Source organism: Tursiops truncatus, chromosome 12 (assembly GCF_011762595.2).
Source record: "Tursiops truncatus isolate mTurTru1 chromosome 12, mTurTru1.mat.Y, whole genome shotgun sequence".
In the NCBI taxonomy this organism is placed as follows: domain Eukaryota; kingdom Metazoa; phylum Chordata; class Mammalia; order Artiodactyla; family Delphinidae; genus Tursiops; species Tursiops truncatus.
In genome coordinates this window covers 41,359,864-41,376,157 of record NC_047045.1, presented here as the reverse complement: position 1 = coordinate 41,376,157, position 16,294 = coordinate 41,359,864, and the positions used below count along the sequence as shown (strand labels likewise).

Here is a 16,294-nt window from a genome sequence, read left to right as displayed (position 1 = left end):
TTATGATTTGGAAATGCTTTTAATCAGGGTAAGTTGTTTTCCAAATAAACAGTAAAAATTTACAAAACCTACTGAAGGAAAAAATTCCTCATCCTAGAACATTAGTTCTCTAATCTGTCACAACAGTTACACCTCCAACAGTTGTGAGATATAATTAACGTGAGGAGTGTTTTAACTTATTAGTACCAGGTTAAACCATATAAAATTGCAGTTTTATAGTCAGAAACAAATATTGGTAATTTCATATAGTTCAACCTGTATCAAAGTGTGTGACTAATTTACTTAAAAAATACAAGTTAGGGTAGATCTAGGTTATCACCATAATATTGTAGAATGTTACAGCTGAATTCCAACCATCTTTATTCAGTGGGAAAGAAGTGAAATTACAGCTGGAATATCAGAACTGTACCTTCACCCTTAAGCACTTCTGAATTCTTTTTCTGTTCTCAGGAGTAGTACTGACATTGGTAGACTGGAAAATGGCCCCCCAAATGTTTTCATGCCATAATTCTCAGTTTTATGCCTGGTTAAATTACATGGCAAAAGGGACTTTGCAGATGGAATTAAGGTTATAGACCTTAAAACAGGGAAGTTACCCAGATGTGCCCAGTGTAATCAAATGGACCTTTAAAAGAAGGCAGAAGGGTCCATCATCAATAGGATTATGGAAGAAGCAGGAGAGATTCAAAGACTGAGAGGGACTTGACCATTGCTGGCTTTGAAGAGAAGCGGACCATGAGTGAAGGAATGCAGGCAGCCTCTAGAAGTGGTTTGGCTGGGAATGGCTCTCAGCCAACAGCAAGGAAATGGGACCGCGATCCTTCAGCTGCAAAGAACTGAATTCTGCCAACAACTGAATGAACGAGGAAATGGAGTCCCCCATGCCACATCCAGAAGAGAATGAAGCTCTGCAAATACCTTGATTTTAGCCCAGGTGAGACCCATATCAGATGGCTGACCTACAAAACTATAAGACAATACACTTGTGTAGCTTAATACACTTTAGCCACTAAGTCTGTGGTAATTTGTGATGGCTGCAATAGAAACTCACACTTACCTTAGTAAAACCCCCTTTTAAAGGACTCATCACAGAAGGGTCCCTACAGTCATTGAAACCATATTTTTAAAAACTCGTATCTGGTCCTTAATGATTCTAGTATATTAAACTATATAATAATTGGAAATGTGTATATAGCCAACAAAAATAATAAAATTGTGAACTGAAAACTACAAAGCCAGTTATTTCATATAAAAACTCTAAAAACATCATGACTAGTTTTTATGAGGAACATTTCATCTAGGAGTGATTTCTAAGGCAGTTTCTTGAGTTTCCATAAAAACAGAGCCTTCTGTCTCAGAAGAAGGGATATCAATAAGAGGACCAGAATCCTCTATATCCAAGTTTGGTGGTTTCTCCTGTTCATAACTCAGGTTTGAATTATCTTTCATTTGAATCTCTTGCTCTTCCAACTCCAAAGATTTATCTGGGTCTGGAGCTACAACTTCATCCTCTTCATTTTCATGCAGAAAACTACAAATCATGTTGGGTCTACAGGAGAAATCATTTTCCTTGATTTGCAGCCATTCCACACCACCTAATGGAGGAGGCAGGGGGACAAACCAAGAAACATGAAAAAGGAATTTCAGTTACTTACATATATTTTTAATTTAATTGTTCATATGAATATTTATCAAAATAAAACCCCAACATAAAGAAAGGAACATGGTGCCTGTACCTACTGATAAATGATCATATAATTTCCATCTTACATGGAGACCTTGGAATGCCTATAGGGTATGCATCATCAAAATCACTAAAAGTAATCAACTTCAGTTACTATTCCAAGCCCTTTTCCCAGAGTCCAATTCCCAACCCATTCTGAGAGATAACTGAGCTCCCACTGCCATCTTTTGTCTTGAAGAAAATTTTGTCACTTCCCTACAATTTTCTCCCTACCCATTCAGTTTTCATAATACAATGGATGATACCACTCTGTCATCTTGAGTCAACATTTATTTGTCATTTTGAGTTGAAAAATCCGATTGTGAAATAAGACACCTCTCCAAAAAAACCCTTGAAAAAATTTTTTGTTCCTTTCCATACTCACAGTCAAAGCCCTTACCTGTCAATGAACTCCCATAATCGAGAATTGCTCCAGGGACTTCCCTGGTGGTCCAGTGGTAAAGAATCCTCCTTACAATGCAGGGGAAAACGGGTTTGATCCCTGGTCAGGGAACTAAGCTCCCACATGCTGCAGGGCAACTAACCCCGCATGCCACAACTACTGAGGTCGCGCGCCTCAACTAGAGCCTGCGTATTGCAAACTACAGAACCCACGCACCCTGGAGCCTGTGCACCACAACGAAGAGCTTATGCGCTGCAACGAAAGATCCCAAATGCCTTAACGAAGATCCCGTGTGCTGCAACTAAGACCTGACACAGCCAAAAATAAACAAAATAAATAAATAATAAATAAATCTTAAAAAAAAAATTGCTCCAATAATGCTAGCCATTTTTTTCTTTCATCCTTATGACCCTTTCAGTTAAGTATTTTCAATGGATCCTCAATTCCTATAGCCCAAGCTGTTTACTCTCACCTTCAAAGTTCCATTAGATATCTGTAAGATATACCAACCTATCTTGTCACCCTGTTCACGCATCCATCTGTTCCTATCCCCATTCATAAACTAACTCTTCTGCAGCTGTTTGTTGAAACATCCTTACTGTTGATCCCATATCTTTTCTCATGTATTACTACTATAAAGTCTCCCTCTTTCAAAAATCGATTTGTTCTTTCCCTCCAGGTCAGCTTCAACTATTGACTTCATAGTTTTTTCTTGCTATAACGTCATTCTCCTAGTCACCAAGTTTAAAACCTCAAAGCCATCCTAAAGCCTACTCTGTTATCTAGCATAATACTTGGCACATAACAGATACTTAAAATAAGTTGAATGAAATGGGTGTCGAGTCATAGTCATCCATGTCTGTTTCAATGTGATTTGCTTTAGAGTACAAGTTCCTAGAAAGGACCACATTTCCTGTGTATTTTGTTCTGCCTCCAGCATCTTGCCATGTTTGGCAAACAGCCTCCAAGATGGTCCCCAATGATTCTCACCTTTCTGACAAGCACGCCCCTGTGTCGTCCCCTCCCACATGGAATAGGATATCACAGAAATGACAGAATGTGACTTCTAAGGATAGTTCATAAAAGACATTGTGGCTTCTACCTTGTTCTTAAGGATCACTTGGTCTGGGAAAGCCAGCCTCCGTGTCAGGAGGGCACTCAAACAGTAGTGTGAGGAGGTGAGGAAGTGAGGCCTCCTGCAACAGGCAGCACAAACTCACCAGCTATGTGAGTGAGCCATCTTACAATTAGATTTTCTGGCCCTACTCAAGCCTTCAGATGACTACAGCCCAGCCAACACAATGACTGCAACCTCATGAGAGACCCCAGCCAGAACAACCTAGCTAAGCTGCTCCCCAATTCCTGATTCACAGAAACGTGTAAGATGGTGTTCTGTTGTTGTTTTAAGCCTTTATGTTTAGGGGTAACTTTTTATGCAGCAACAGGTAACCAATACAGCCTTGAATAGTTCGTTACTAATTTATTTGATTGAAGGATACACACAAATCTTCCCAAAGATCTATTAGATTATTAAGAACTATAGGAGAGGAAATTGTATAACTTCCTTTAAAAAGAATACCTAAATGATAGCTAAGCTATCTGGTATGTATCTGCCTTTCGAATTCATTCTAGAACTTCAAGTGCCTACTTCCTATTATTTTTGGAGTGCCTAAAAAAAGGGATAATTGTGGAATATATAAGAACAAAGATTTGTTATATAGTTACGTGTAGCTGGTATAATTAATTTCTAAATGAGTAATGTACCTTCAAATGTTTATTCCTTAAAATATAATAAATCAAACCATGAATATTCATCAATAGGGTCTCATTTACTAGAGTTTCAAATATGTCTTTGAGCAATAAGTCTTTTTTTTTTTTTGGTGGACAAACACCTTTATTCTGACTGTGTCACAAATTCCCTAGGGCAAGAGAAGGAGGTTGGTGTGGTGAACAATGGGCTTTAAACCACCAAGTGTTTATTTGCTCATCTCCACAAACATGCGCCTGCTATGGGTGCAAGAAGCACTGGCCTAAGGTCTCTAGTGTGGGATGACGAGCAACTGGAGAAGGCTAAATGGATGCTTATTAAAGAACGAGACCCAGGACTAACAACTCTGGTCCTAGAGTCCCTCCCACATATAAAGCCAGTTTCTTCCAGTTGTGAGCATCTTGGGGAAGGTTACTGCATCTGCCAAAAGTTCAGGAGATCCTATGGGGTTACTCCTTGGGAATCGAGAACTGCTATCATCATATCTTCTGCACTTACGAAGAAGTTTTAATGAGAGAGAGAGAGAGAGAGAGAGAGAGAGAGAGAGAGAGAGAGAGAGAGAGAGGAGTAGTTGCTGAATTCCCTGGGGTTGAAATCATGTCAAGTTTCTTGACAAACTCCTCACAATCGTTTCCAATGCAAAGAAGATAGAAATTTCTTATATGTCTCCAGTGCCCCCTGCTATGTGAGAATTCAACTCAATTTTAAATCTATGTTTGGTACTTTTCATGGAGTACCCTCAATTTTAATATACTTTACCTATCACATATAGTTATTACTACAAAGTACAAAGAACATCCTGGCAGCAGTGTTTCATAAAGCCAATACTAAATCACCTATTTTCAGAGAACTAAGTGAACTAACCTATGTTTTCTTCTCCTTCCTTCTTTTCTGTCAGAAGAGTTCTTGTCATGCTGAGCTTCTTCATTGTGTGGCATTTATATTTTAGCGCTGTTTTATTATTGCCTTCTGCATCCACTAGAATATAAAATGAACACTATTATGCTGCTTGATGCCATCAAATAATCATGTTAAGCCTTAATGATTCCAGTTTCCTCCAGCTCCAAGCACAGAGAAATATCAGATAAAATACATAAGAACAAAAGGCACAGTGAACTCAAAGACAACAAACATCTCTACGGGACAGAAACACAAAGTGAGATTAAAGCTATGGGCCTATTAGGCTCCAGCTCGGAAGCAGGAAAGGGAGGCCAGGAATTTGGCCTTACAGGGTAATGAGGTCCAAAACTCTGCCACTCAAAGTGAAGGACCAAAGGTAGACCTACTGCTTGAAGCCGGACTGGAGTGGAGAACATTACCGATCATGAAGGAAGATGAGAAAAAAACCACTGCCAACCTGCTGCTGGGGGTCACAGCTTTATAAAAACTGTGGGCGTAGGCAGGAGGGAGGATGAGGCTCTGTGCTAAGGATGTGAAGCACACGGAAAACTTCCACACCCTGCCACTGTGTGGCTGATACTACACTTTAGAAAGCAACACAGTGACATCTATTAAGTTCAACCACATGAAACTGTCGCTATTCGGCCCAAATTGGTAATTTCATATGGTTGAATCTAGTACACACACTCATCAAGACATTTTTACATATATGCAAAAGGAAACATAAAACTATTCATGGCAGCATTTCTGTAGTGAGTTAATAAGCATAATTATGAAAACGGGCTCTGGAGCAGACCACCTGGGTTCAAATCCTGGCTCTGCCTCTTATTTTGTGTATGACCTCGGGAATGTTATTTACCTCTCTGTGCTTCAGTTTCTTCAAATATAAAATGAAAACAATGGCATCTACCTCATAGACTTGTGGTGAGGATTCAATGAGTTAATACTTATCGCACCTAGAACAGTGCCTGACATACAGAAAGCACTCAATAAATTTTAGTAGTTATTAATAATTACTGGTAAAAACGGAAGCAACCTACATGTCCATAAATTGGAGAATAAACTGTGGTATAGTCACAAATAGAATCTTAAGCAACAGGGAAAACAGATATATATCAACACGTATAAATCTCGAAACATCTCTAATGGAAAAAAGACATAGAATAATATGTGTAATATGCTATAACTTATATCAAGTGTGAAAATACACAGAAAGTGCTATTTATTGTGTGCGCATACATACATATGTAATATAAAATCAGGTATAGGAAAGAAAAACACCAAATTCAGGAGAGTGATTAACTCTGAAGACAGAGGAAGGGAGTAGGTTTGGAGAGGGGTATACAAGGGGCTTCAAAGGTATGTGGAATGTTTTTTAACTACCTAACCAAAAGGGAGGATTTGATACAGCTAGACAAGGGGTACATGAGATCTTATAATTTTAATATCCACCATACATAAGTATGTTTGAAATATTTCATAGTAAAAAGAGTTGAGTCAACATAGCAATCACTTACCATGTTCAACATTTTCTTCAAAGATAACACAGGTCCCAAGAGTGTCTGTAGAAAAACATGAAGGCAACTTGTTGAGAAGTAACAGAGCTACTTTCTTTGAAAGGCATATAAAAAAAAAGGGAGTTTCATCTCTCTGACTTCCTCCTACCTTCATACTCTCCAGCAAAGACATAGCTGTCCACTTGCAGAATGGGCTTCTCAGTATCAATTCCCTACAACAGAATATAGGATCATTAAAAAAAATCATCATTAGAAAAAGCCTTGGGGGTGGGGGGAATGGGTGAAGTGGGGGCTCAAACGATACCAACTTGCAGTTACAAAATAAATAAGTCCTGGGATGTTTAAGAACATCATGGTGACTATAGTTAATAATACTGTACTTTATATTTGAAAATTGCTAAGAGAGTAAACCTTCAAAGCTCTTACCAGAAGAAAAAAAATTGTAACGATGTGTAGTGATGGGTGTTAACTAGACATTGTGGTGATCATTTCACAATATATGCAAACATTGAAAACGTTGTACAGCTGAAACTAGTATAATGTTATATGTCAATTATTTCTCAATTTAAAAAAGAAAGCACAAGGGACTTCCCTGGTGGTACAGCGGTTAAGACTCTGCGCTTCCACTGCACGGGGCACGGGTTCGATCCCTGGTCAGGGAACTAAGATCCCACATCCCACATCCCGCATGCCGTGTGGCATGGCAAAAAAAGAACAAGACGTTTACATGAAACCTTGCTACCAAGGAGACTGATTTCCAAAGCTGGGGAACCTTTGGAGCTTCTTGTCCTAGCAAGTAAAAGATAAGCTAAAACTGCTCTCATCACAGCAGCTACAAACTGAAGACTACTTAATTCATACCCAAGTAGCAAGGTCTATTTCAATCAACATCCTCTTCAACATAAAGTAAGAACAGAGGAAGTTTTGTCAACAATGCTCAAAAGAGGGCTTCCCTGGTGGCGCAGTGGTTGAGAGTCCGCCTGCCAATGCACGGGACACGGCTTCGTGTCCCGGTCCAGGAAGATCCCACATGCCGCGGAGCGGCTGGGCCCGTGAGCCATGGCCGCTGAGCCTGGGCGTCCGGAGCCTGTGCTCCGCAATGGGAGAGGCCACAACAGTGAGAGGCCCGCGAACTGCAAAAAAAAAAAAAAAAAAAAAAAAGCTCAAAAGATTTTAAACATAAAACAGACGGTAACTCCCGATACCATAGCTCAAGTCAACAGTACTCGGGCCTCCCACCACCGTGGCCTCTCCCGTTGCGGAGCACAGGCTCCGGGCGCGCAGGCTCAGCGGCCATGGCTCACGGGCTGCACGAACCCGCGTCCCTGCATCGGCAGGCAGACTCCCAACCACTGCGTCACCAGGGAAGCCCTGAAGTCCTTTCTTTTTTTCTTTTTTTTTGCGGTACACGGGCCTCTCACTGTTGTGGCCTCTCCCGTTGCGGAGCACAGGCTCCGGACGCACAGGCTCAGCGGCCATGGCTCACGGGCCCAGCCGCTCTACAGCATGTGGGATCTTCCCGGACCGGGGCACGAACCGGTGTCCCCTGCATCGGCAGGCGGACTCTCAACCACTGCGCCACCAGGGAAGCCCCTGAAGTCCTTTCTTAATAGGTATTCTCTTTCCCTTCTCCACACTATTTTTGTTTGTTTTCCATACTTTATTTTTTGAAGTTTTTAAAATTTTTTTTATTATTTTTGCGGTACGCGGGCCTCTCACTGTTGTGGCCTCTCCCGTTGCGGAGCACAGGCTCCGGAGGCGCAGGCTCCGCGGCCCGTGGGATCTTCCCGGACTGGGGCACGAACCCGTGTCCCCTGCATCAGCAGGCGGACTCTCAACCACTGCGCCTCCAGGGAAGCCGCTTTAATTTTGTTTTTTACTGAAGTATAGTTGAAGTACAATGTTGTGTCATCACTGCTGTACAACAAAGTGACTCAATTGTACATATATACATTTTTTCATATTCTCCATTATCATTTATCACAGGATATTGAAATATAGTTCCCTGTGCTATACAGTAGAACCTTGTTGTTTACCCATTCTATATATACCAGTTTGCATCTGTTTAACCTCTGTGTGCATATCTAATTATCCTCTCTGGCCTTTGTGTTTTACTCACTCTCCTCACTATATAAAACGGTGTATTTTTTCAAAACCTAATGTTCCATATCAAAATGCTTTAACCCTCCAAATCTTTACCTCTCTCCAGCCACACAGGCAGACACTCAGGCAGAGTTAGGCATTAACTTTCTCCCAGCTGCTCCCACAGTCCCCCTGTACTCCTGTAATTGTCTCCAGCGTTCACTGCTTTGTTCACGTGAAATTAATATATCAATCTTAGGGACGGGTATATTTCACCACTCATTCTTGTTTTAAATTTAAGAAAATCTACAACAACCCCCCAATTCTACAAGACTCACCAAAATCTTGCATTTATTTTCACATTTTGAGAGAAAGTCTGAATCAATAATTCCTGATAATTCCACCAGAACCAACTGCTCCTGGTGGAAGAAAGAGGGGTTAAAGGCGCTAGCTTGCGAGTGTGCAGGAAGAAGCAGGCATTAACGAGAGAAGCCAAACCCCCCCAGTGCAACGACCCCACCTTTGTGAAAACTAGGTCCTGCTTTCAACAAGAGGAAGCGCGCGCCGTTACTTAAGGTAACTTCCCTCCTTCCCCCTCGAACTTCCGTGTAGCCCATAAGGCTGGGGCCAGCTGCCCGCCGCTCCGCGCGCCCTGAGGCACAATCCCGCCAGGAGCCCCCGCAAGCCCGCCGCGTCCCGACTCCCTTCCCCGCACACAGCCGAGCAGCCACCCTCTCCACCGCCGCGCGGGCTTCCGCCGTCGCACTCACTGCCTCCTCCTCCTCCTCCTCCTCGTCGTCCCAGTATCCCCGACTCGGCTCCTCGGCCACCGCCGCCATGCCGCCGCTCCTCCGCGCGGTCTCCGAGCCGTGGGCCCCGCCCGCCGGGGCCGCCATCTTGAGTACGGGCAGCAGCTTCCGCCCCGCCGCGGCTCCGACAGCGCCAGTTGCTCCTGCCAGCACGCGAGATGGCGGCTCCCAGGCCCACGTGGAACCTGTTGTCCCTGTCCCGAGAGCCGGAGCCGGGGCCCTGGCGGGTCGGCCGGGCAGGTCCCGCGACCTAGGGAACCCTCGGGCTCCCGGCCCAGCTGGGACGAGAGCACTATGGAAGCCGAGGGGATGAAGTAGGTGCAGGCAAGGAGGCTACGGTGCGCGAGGGAAATGGAGAGGCCTCGTGTGGCCCCAGCCTACAATGCTTGGAAAGAAATTCCTAATGTCGTGTGAGCACTGATCATCAATTCAGGTTCTCCACGAGCTAAGTAAAGGGCAGTCCTCAGTGTTCCACGTATCCGGCGCCCACTGCGCGAGGAAGTGAGCTGGGGTTTCAGGCCGCTAGGAGAGGTAGAATAAGGGACCAACCAATGCTAATCAGATGGCCCTAGGTGCTGTAAGAGACCCAGATTGTTTGGGGAGTACAGTAGACTCCGAGAAGTGAAGTTTTGAACAGAATTTTCTTAAACTAACCTCATGGATTTTTCTGATTATGAAATAAATGATCTTTGTACGTGAGACAGGATGATCTACCTTCAAAGAGCATGAGGTTTGGGGTTTGATACCCGTCCGGTTCTGCTGCGTTACTTAACAGTAAGCCTTTAGGCAAGTTGGTTATTGTGAGGATTAAATGAGATAATCCCACTATTCACATATTAAGCACTAATGTGCATTTAATCTAGTATTAGTAATAATATATAAAAATTTAGAGTATTACAACTTTTAAAAAACGTTTTCCGGGGGAATTCCCTGGCGGTCCAGTGGGCAGGACTTGGTGCTTTCTCTGCCGTGGCCCTGGGTTCAATCCCTGGTCCCGGAACTAAGATCCTTCAAGTCACGCGGTGCGGCCAAACAAAACAAAACAAAGAAAACAACGAGGGGACTTCCCTGGTGGCCCAGTTGTTAAGTCTCCGAGCTCCCAATGCAGGGGGCACGGGTTTGAACCCTGGTCGGGGAACTAAGATCCTGCGTGCCCTATGGCACGGCCAAAAAATAATAATAAAAAGTAAAAAAAAAAAAAAAAAAAAAAGTTTATTAAAAAAATCAAAAAACCCATTTTCCTACACAATATATCTTTCCAGCTTCTTTCTACGTAAACACATTGTTTAAAAAACCCATTTTCCTACACATATCTTTCCAGCTTCTTTCTACATAAACACATTGTTTATGTGTACATCTGTTTTAAACTTACTTTTCTCACTATATGTAGTATTATGGATGTTTGTCCATATTTTCCATGATAAATACAGATCTATGTGATGGTATTTATTGTGCAATATTGATATTGCACAACACTTTAGTAAACATCTTTGTGCATTTTTACCCAGTTCCTCCATTAGATGAATAGGATTTCGTAGCTTAAAAAAAGTGGGAAAAATCACTGGACTTGTTAGCAGTTGTAGATTTGAATTATAGCTCTGAAATATAAGAATTGTGACCTGGCACAAGCTGCTGCACTTTCTCATCCCCTGTGTTCTTATTTATTAAATGAGGATAAAATTATTCATCTTCACTGTATATATTTTTTTGTTTGAAGATTAGATCATGTATCTAAAAGTGCTTTGTAGGGGACTTGCCTAGTGGTCCAGTGGTTAGGACTCCCTGCTCCCAATTCAGGGGCCACAGAGTTCCATCCTTGGTTGGGGAATTAATATCCTGCATGCTTTGCAGCGCAGCCAAAAATTTTTTTTAAAAAGTGCTTTGTAAATTGAAAAATGATATAAATTGTCAGATTTTATTGAAGGTTCAGGGAAGATAAAGAGGAGAAGGACAATCCAAGCTGAGGGAGCAGCAGACAGTGAAGGAAGGCTTGAGGAATGAAAATATGTTTTACGAGGTCAGTGTAATGACTCAAGATGTCCCTTTCAAATAAACAAACCTCATACTTCTAGTCGAGGTTATTATTGTTTACTATTTAAGACATAATTATTATTTTTATTTTGAATGATTTACGAAAGGATAGAGACTGAAAAGTAAGCCTTCCATCCCTGTCCCCCAGCACCCCTTTCTATAGGCAATTAGTGTTGGCGGTCTAGCCTTTCTAAGCAGACCATAGGTCTTGACACTTCTCCAGGGTGCTGCTAGGGGAATGAGGATGCACCAGTTTACACTCCTTCCCAGCCTAAGGAAATCTCATTTATTTCCTCCAGTGTAAATAAAGGCACCTCTTCCCTTTTACCTCTCAGACATGTAGCATAATTTCCTCAGTGAGCTCAGGCTCTAACAATAGATGGGAAAAGCCACGGTCTTCAAGTAGCTTCAGCTTTCCATCCTTTAGACATCCAAGACAAAGGAATACAAATGGCCTGGCTGCCCGCTTGGAAGAGATCAAGGGGAAAATGTAGTGTACTAGTATCTCCATAAATTATCCTGCCATATTGATAAAATCTTTTGGAAGAAATCAAACCTGTCTTGTTGATTTTAAGAGTCAAAGGAATCTGTTCACACCCTAAGTCAATATAGCCTAGGGGCTTGAGGGCTCAAAGTGTTCACTGAAAAGAGATTCGGAGGCAGTGGCTCTCCCAGTACCCTGGAGATTTTGTGTGGTTCCCGTGGCATTGCCAGAAAGGGAGCGGTGGTGAGAGGAATAAAGGTAAACACCTGGATGTTGTTGACATTCTGTAAAGGAAGAAAACTCATTTCAAATGTTCTAAGTAATGAATTTCTACTGCTAAGAAGTTGGTAACAAAATGAGGGAAGATTTACAAGTCAGATTAAAAAGAGCCAAGGGGGCTTCCCTGGTGGCGCAGTGGTTGAGAGTCGGCCTGCCAATGCAGGAGACACGGGTTTGTGCCCCGGTCTGGGAGGATCCCACATGCCGCGGAGCGGCTGGGCCCGTGAGCCATGGCCGCTGAGCCTGCGCGTCCCGAGCCTGTGCTCTGCAACGGGAGAGGCCACAGCAGTGAGAGGCCCGCGTACCGCAAAAAAAAAAAAAAAGAAAAAAAAAGAGCCAAGGAAGAGATAAATTACATGGTTTTCTACAGCCATAGTTGGAGCTAATATAGAAGAATCTATGTAATTTGGTAGGAGGGCCAATTGACTTTAATTGTAGCTAATAAGAGGAATCATGAAAAAAATTCAGAACTATGATTTCTGAGAAACATAAATGAAACATAAATGAGGTTGTCGTGGTCAATATTTAAAAGCCTGCCACTAGGAGGAGACAAATGAACTAAAAATTGTTTAATCTGGTCTTCCTTTAGAACACATTTTCTAAATTAAGAAGAACCTATATGAAAATTATATTTAGTAGCAGAATTCTAGTAAAAGAGCCTTTAGTGAGTGTTAACATTTTGTCTTAAAAAAAGATTTTGCACTTAAATAATAGTTTATATTCCATTAGGTGGTTCTTTTTTTTTTTGAAATCCATTTCTTACTCCATTTGAAATTCAAAAACTAAATGCTAGACCAGCGGCCCTCAAACTTCAGCTGCATCAGAATCACCGTGGAGGGCTTGCTAGAGCGCAGATTGCTCAGCCAGAGTTTCTGATTCAGCAGGTCTGGTATAGGACAGGACGTAAAATACACATTTCTAACAAGTTCTCAGGTGATGCTGATGTTTCTGGTCTGGGGAACACACTCTGAGAACCACTGTGCTAGCTAAATGGCTATGGAAGTAAGCCACATGCCAACAACCAGATTCAATTAAAATACTGAGAACATACTAATCAAAGCATTTCAGCTTGCAAAAAAGTAACTTAGTATCAGAAATAAAATTGGAGTGATCATTTTTGGAGGGCTTTGAATCAAAAGAAACCAGCTTATACTTAATTTGGTAGCAGCGTGGCACTACTGGAGTGTGTGATGAAGTAAAATGGCACATACACACAGACCGAGGGCAGAGAGACCAGGTGGGGTCTACAGGGATTCTTCTCAAACCAGAACACAGATACGCCATGTGAAGCTCCTGATAAACGTAGAAAATGTTCTCAAAGCATCAGTTTGTCTCACCGACAGCTAACTAGACGCTTCCTAGAATGTTAAAGCGAAAATAGATGGAGGAACCGCAATGAGAAGCCCGCGCACCGCAACAAAGAGTAGCCCCCGCTCGCTGGAACTAGAGAAAGCCCGCGTGCAGCAATGACGACCCAGTGGAGACAAAAATAAATTAATTTTAAAAAAAAAGAGTAATACAAAGTTTCAGATATTGATTATTGCCCATCATCAGTTTATTCTAAAAGAAGGAGCTAGCATGTCCACATCTGTAGGATCTGAGTACCTTGGATATATAAATAAGCCTTTTGTATTCTTAAAAAAAAGATGGGGGAGGATGCGAAATCTGCCTAACTTTTTAAAGATAACAGGAGTCTACAAAGAAATTTCTCCAAAGTGGGTATAGAAAGATTTAAAAGCCGCTAAGGGTTACATTCCATAAGGGTACCCTCCTCCCCACCGTTTATATTTTCTCTGCTGTTAGAGGTACTTTTGTAGAAACATTGGAGGAATACTGGTGTAGATCAAAAGTGGTTGATGGCTTAGAACATCATGATGACATTCATAGTTGGAAAGTGCCAGGTTTCAGCAGCACCTGTGATATGTGGTACAATCCGTAGAACTTGGCTTCTCATTAGATGGAGTAGGGTGAGGGGAGTAGAAAGAAGAGGAGCAGATAGAAAAATCGAAATTACTGTGATTAAGAGCCTGGATGACTGGTACAATGGGAGTGTGTGTGTGTGTGTGTGTGTGTGTGTGTGTGTGTTGTTTATTTTGTTTTGTTTTTAAAGGAATAAGAAAAACTCGAGGAGGAACTTGTATGAGTAGATAAATGTTGAGGTTGGCTTTGGACACCAAGTTCGAGCTTCTCAGAGTAGTTAGGTGGAGCTAGCAGCTAGTAGTTGAAATGTAGTGATGGAACTTGAGAGGGTTTAGAGGTTAAATTCTAGAGTCATCTTTATAAAAAAGAAGTTGAAGTTTTTTTCTAAGTAAATCTGGTCCTAAGAGCTCTCAAATAGGTGGGTTTCTCAAGGGAAAGAGTAGGAGGTCATGATAGAAAGGAAACGTCAGTGTGGGAAAATAAGCATGTAAATATTATTGACTTAAAAGGGAAAAGTTTAGAGGTGTTACAGTGATTAGTTTCATGAGATGGGCAAAGGGAGCCAATGGAAAAAGCATTTTGGGGGCTTCCCTGGTGGTGCAGTGGTTGAGAGTCCGCCTGCCGATGCAGGGGACACGGGTTCGTGCCCTGGTCCGGGAAGATCCCATATGCCATGAAGCGGCTGGGCCTGTGAGCCATGGCCACTGAGCCTACGCGTCCGGAGCCTATGCTCCGCAATGGGAGAGGCCACAACAGTGAGAGGCCCGCGTACCACAAAAAAAAAAAAGAAAAAAGAAAAAGAAAAAGCACTTTGGGACTGTCAGTGGGAAAGGTAGTTTGGTGTGGCTTGGAACAGGACGCTTTTCTGTAGATGTTCAGGTGTGGGCAGATGAGACCCTGGATTAGGGCAGTGACAGAGGAAAATAAAAGGGCAGGTCAGAGACATTCCAGCTGAAAAAGCAATAGGACTTGGGTGACTGCCTAAATGAAGAGGCCATTAAGAGATGGAAGTTTTAAAAAGTCTCCAATTATGAGCCTGAGAGTCAGAAGTATGGTATTTACAACATGAGGTAGAGCCCCATCTGCTCTGTCAAAACAGATACAAGAGGGACTAACCAGACCAGTGGTTCTCAGGTGTGGTCCCCAGACCCGTGTAGTCAGCATCACTTGGGATTCTGCTACAAATGCAAATTCTCAGATCCTACCCCAGGCTACTAAATCAGAAACACTGGGAATGAGGCCCAACAATTAGTGGTTTAACAAACTCTCCAGGTGATTCTGATGCACACTTAAGGTGAAAATGGAGCTAGGCCAGATTTTTTTTCCTTTTAAGAATTTGAAATGGATATACAGAGAGGATCAGTCTGTTGCTTGTGGGGAGAGAAGCTGGAAGTCAGCCATAGATACTATGAGTAAGCTGGAATTATGAGTAAGCAGAGCTATAACTAACTAAATGAGGTGGTTGGCTGGTAGTCACAGGGATACAGGAATGATGACACACTATGGCTGGGGAATACTGCATTCCTGCGGCAGCCAAGAGTGACAAGTTAACCCAGTCTCTAGGTGCACATGGAATTTGTCTAGTTCCATGTTCATTTCAGTTCCCAAGTGAAGCCTAATCATACTGCTATTCTTAGGTACCTATGATATTCTTATCTCTTTTATTGTCATGTGTATCCTTAAAATAGATAGGCTTCCAGTTACTTGAGGTGACCTGTGAGTCTGTGCTCCTAAAACATAAAAAGCTGATATAGCTCCAGAGTAGATGGAGCAAAAGTTTAATAGAAATAATTCCTTTTAAAAAAATTATGCACTTATTTTTTATTCTTTTTTAAAATAAAATTTACCATCTTAACTATTGTTAACTAGCCTACTCTAATAGTATATTCATTCATTCAACCCACATTTACTAGCACTTAATATATGCCAGACCCTCCCTCTACTTTTCCTATGAATTTCTCTATGCAGCTGTTAATTAAACAAAAAGGACATTAGACTGAAGTGGTTCTAATTCTGTGGCAGCCTAAGTAAGCAATTGGAGATCTAAGCCTGTACATGCCTCAAGGTTATGAAATTGAAACCTAAGGACAACAAATCACAAACAGCCAACTAAGCTTTAAGCTATAACCAACCAATAAATTCCTTACTTTGCTTCCCTGTCTTCTCTAAAAAAGTCTGTCCCCAGATTCTGTGGATGGAGCACTCCTGACCACTTCCAGTTTGGCACTGCCTAATGGGACCCGATTTTTTTTCAAATAAACTCTTAAAATTTTTAATATGCTTCACTTTATCTTTTAAGACAACTTTATATCATATTGCTCACATCTGTTTTGTATTTGTTAGTTCATGTATGTGTATTTTTTTCTCAACTTGATTTT

The 16,294-nt window shown here is 42.0% G+C and overlaps 1 protein-coding gene across 1 annotated transcript; it reads right to left on the bottom strand.

The window, feature by feature from the left end:
- GTF3C6 (general transcription factor IIIC subunit 6) lies at positions 1-9,312 on the bottom strand. Its single transcript, XM_019929580.3, has 6 exons — positions 9,164-9,312; positions 8,732-8,812; positions 6,460-6,523; positions 6,312-6,356; positions 4,759-4,872; positions 1-1,595 (listed from the first exon to the last, which is right to left on the bottom strand). The coding sequence occupies exons 1-6, from the start codon at positions 9,287-9,289 to the stop codon at positions 1,294-1,296; spliced, it is 732 nt and encodes a 243-aa protein (XP_019785139.1). The 5' UTR covers positions 9,290-9,312; the 3' UTR covers positions 1-1,293.
- Between the last annotated feature and the right edge of the window lie 6,982 nt (positions 9,313-16,294).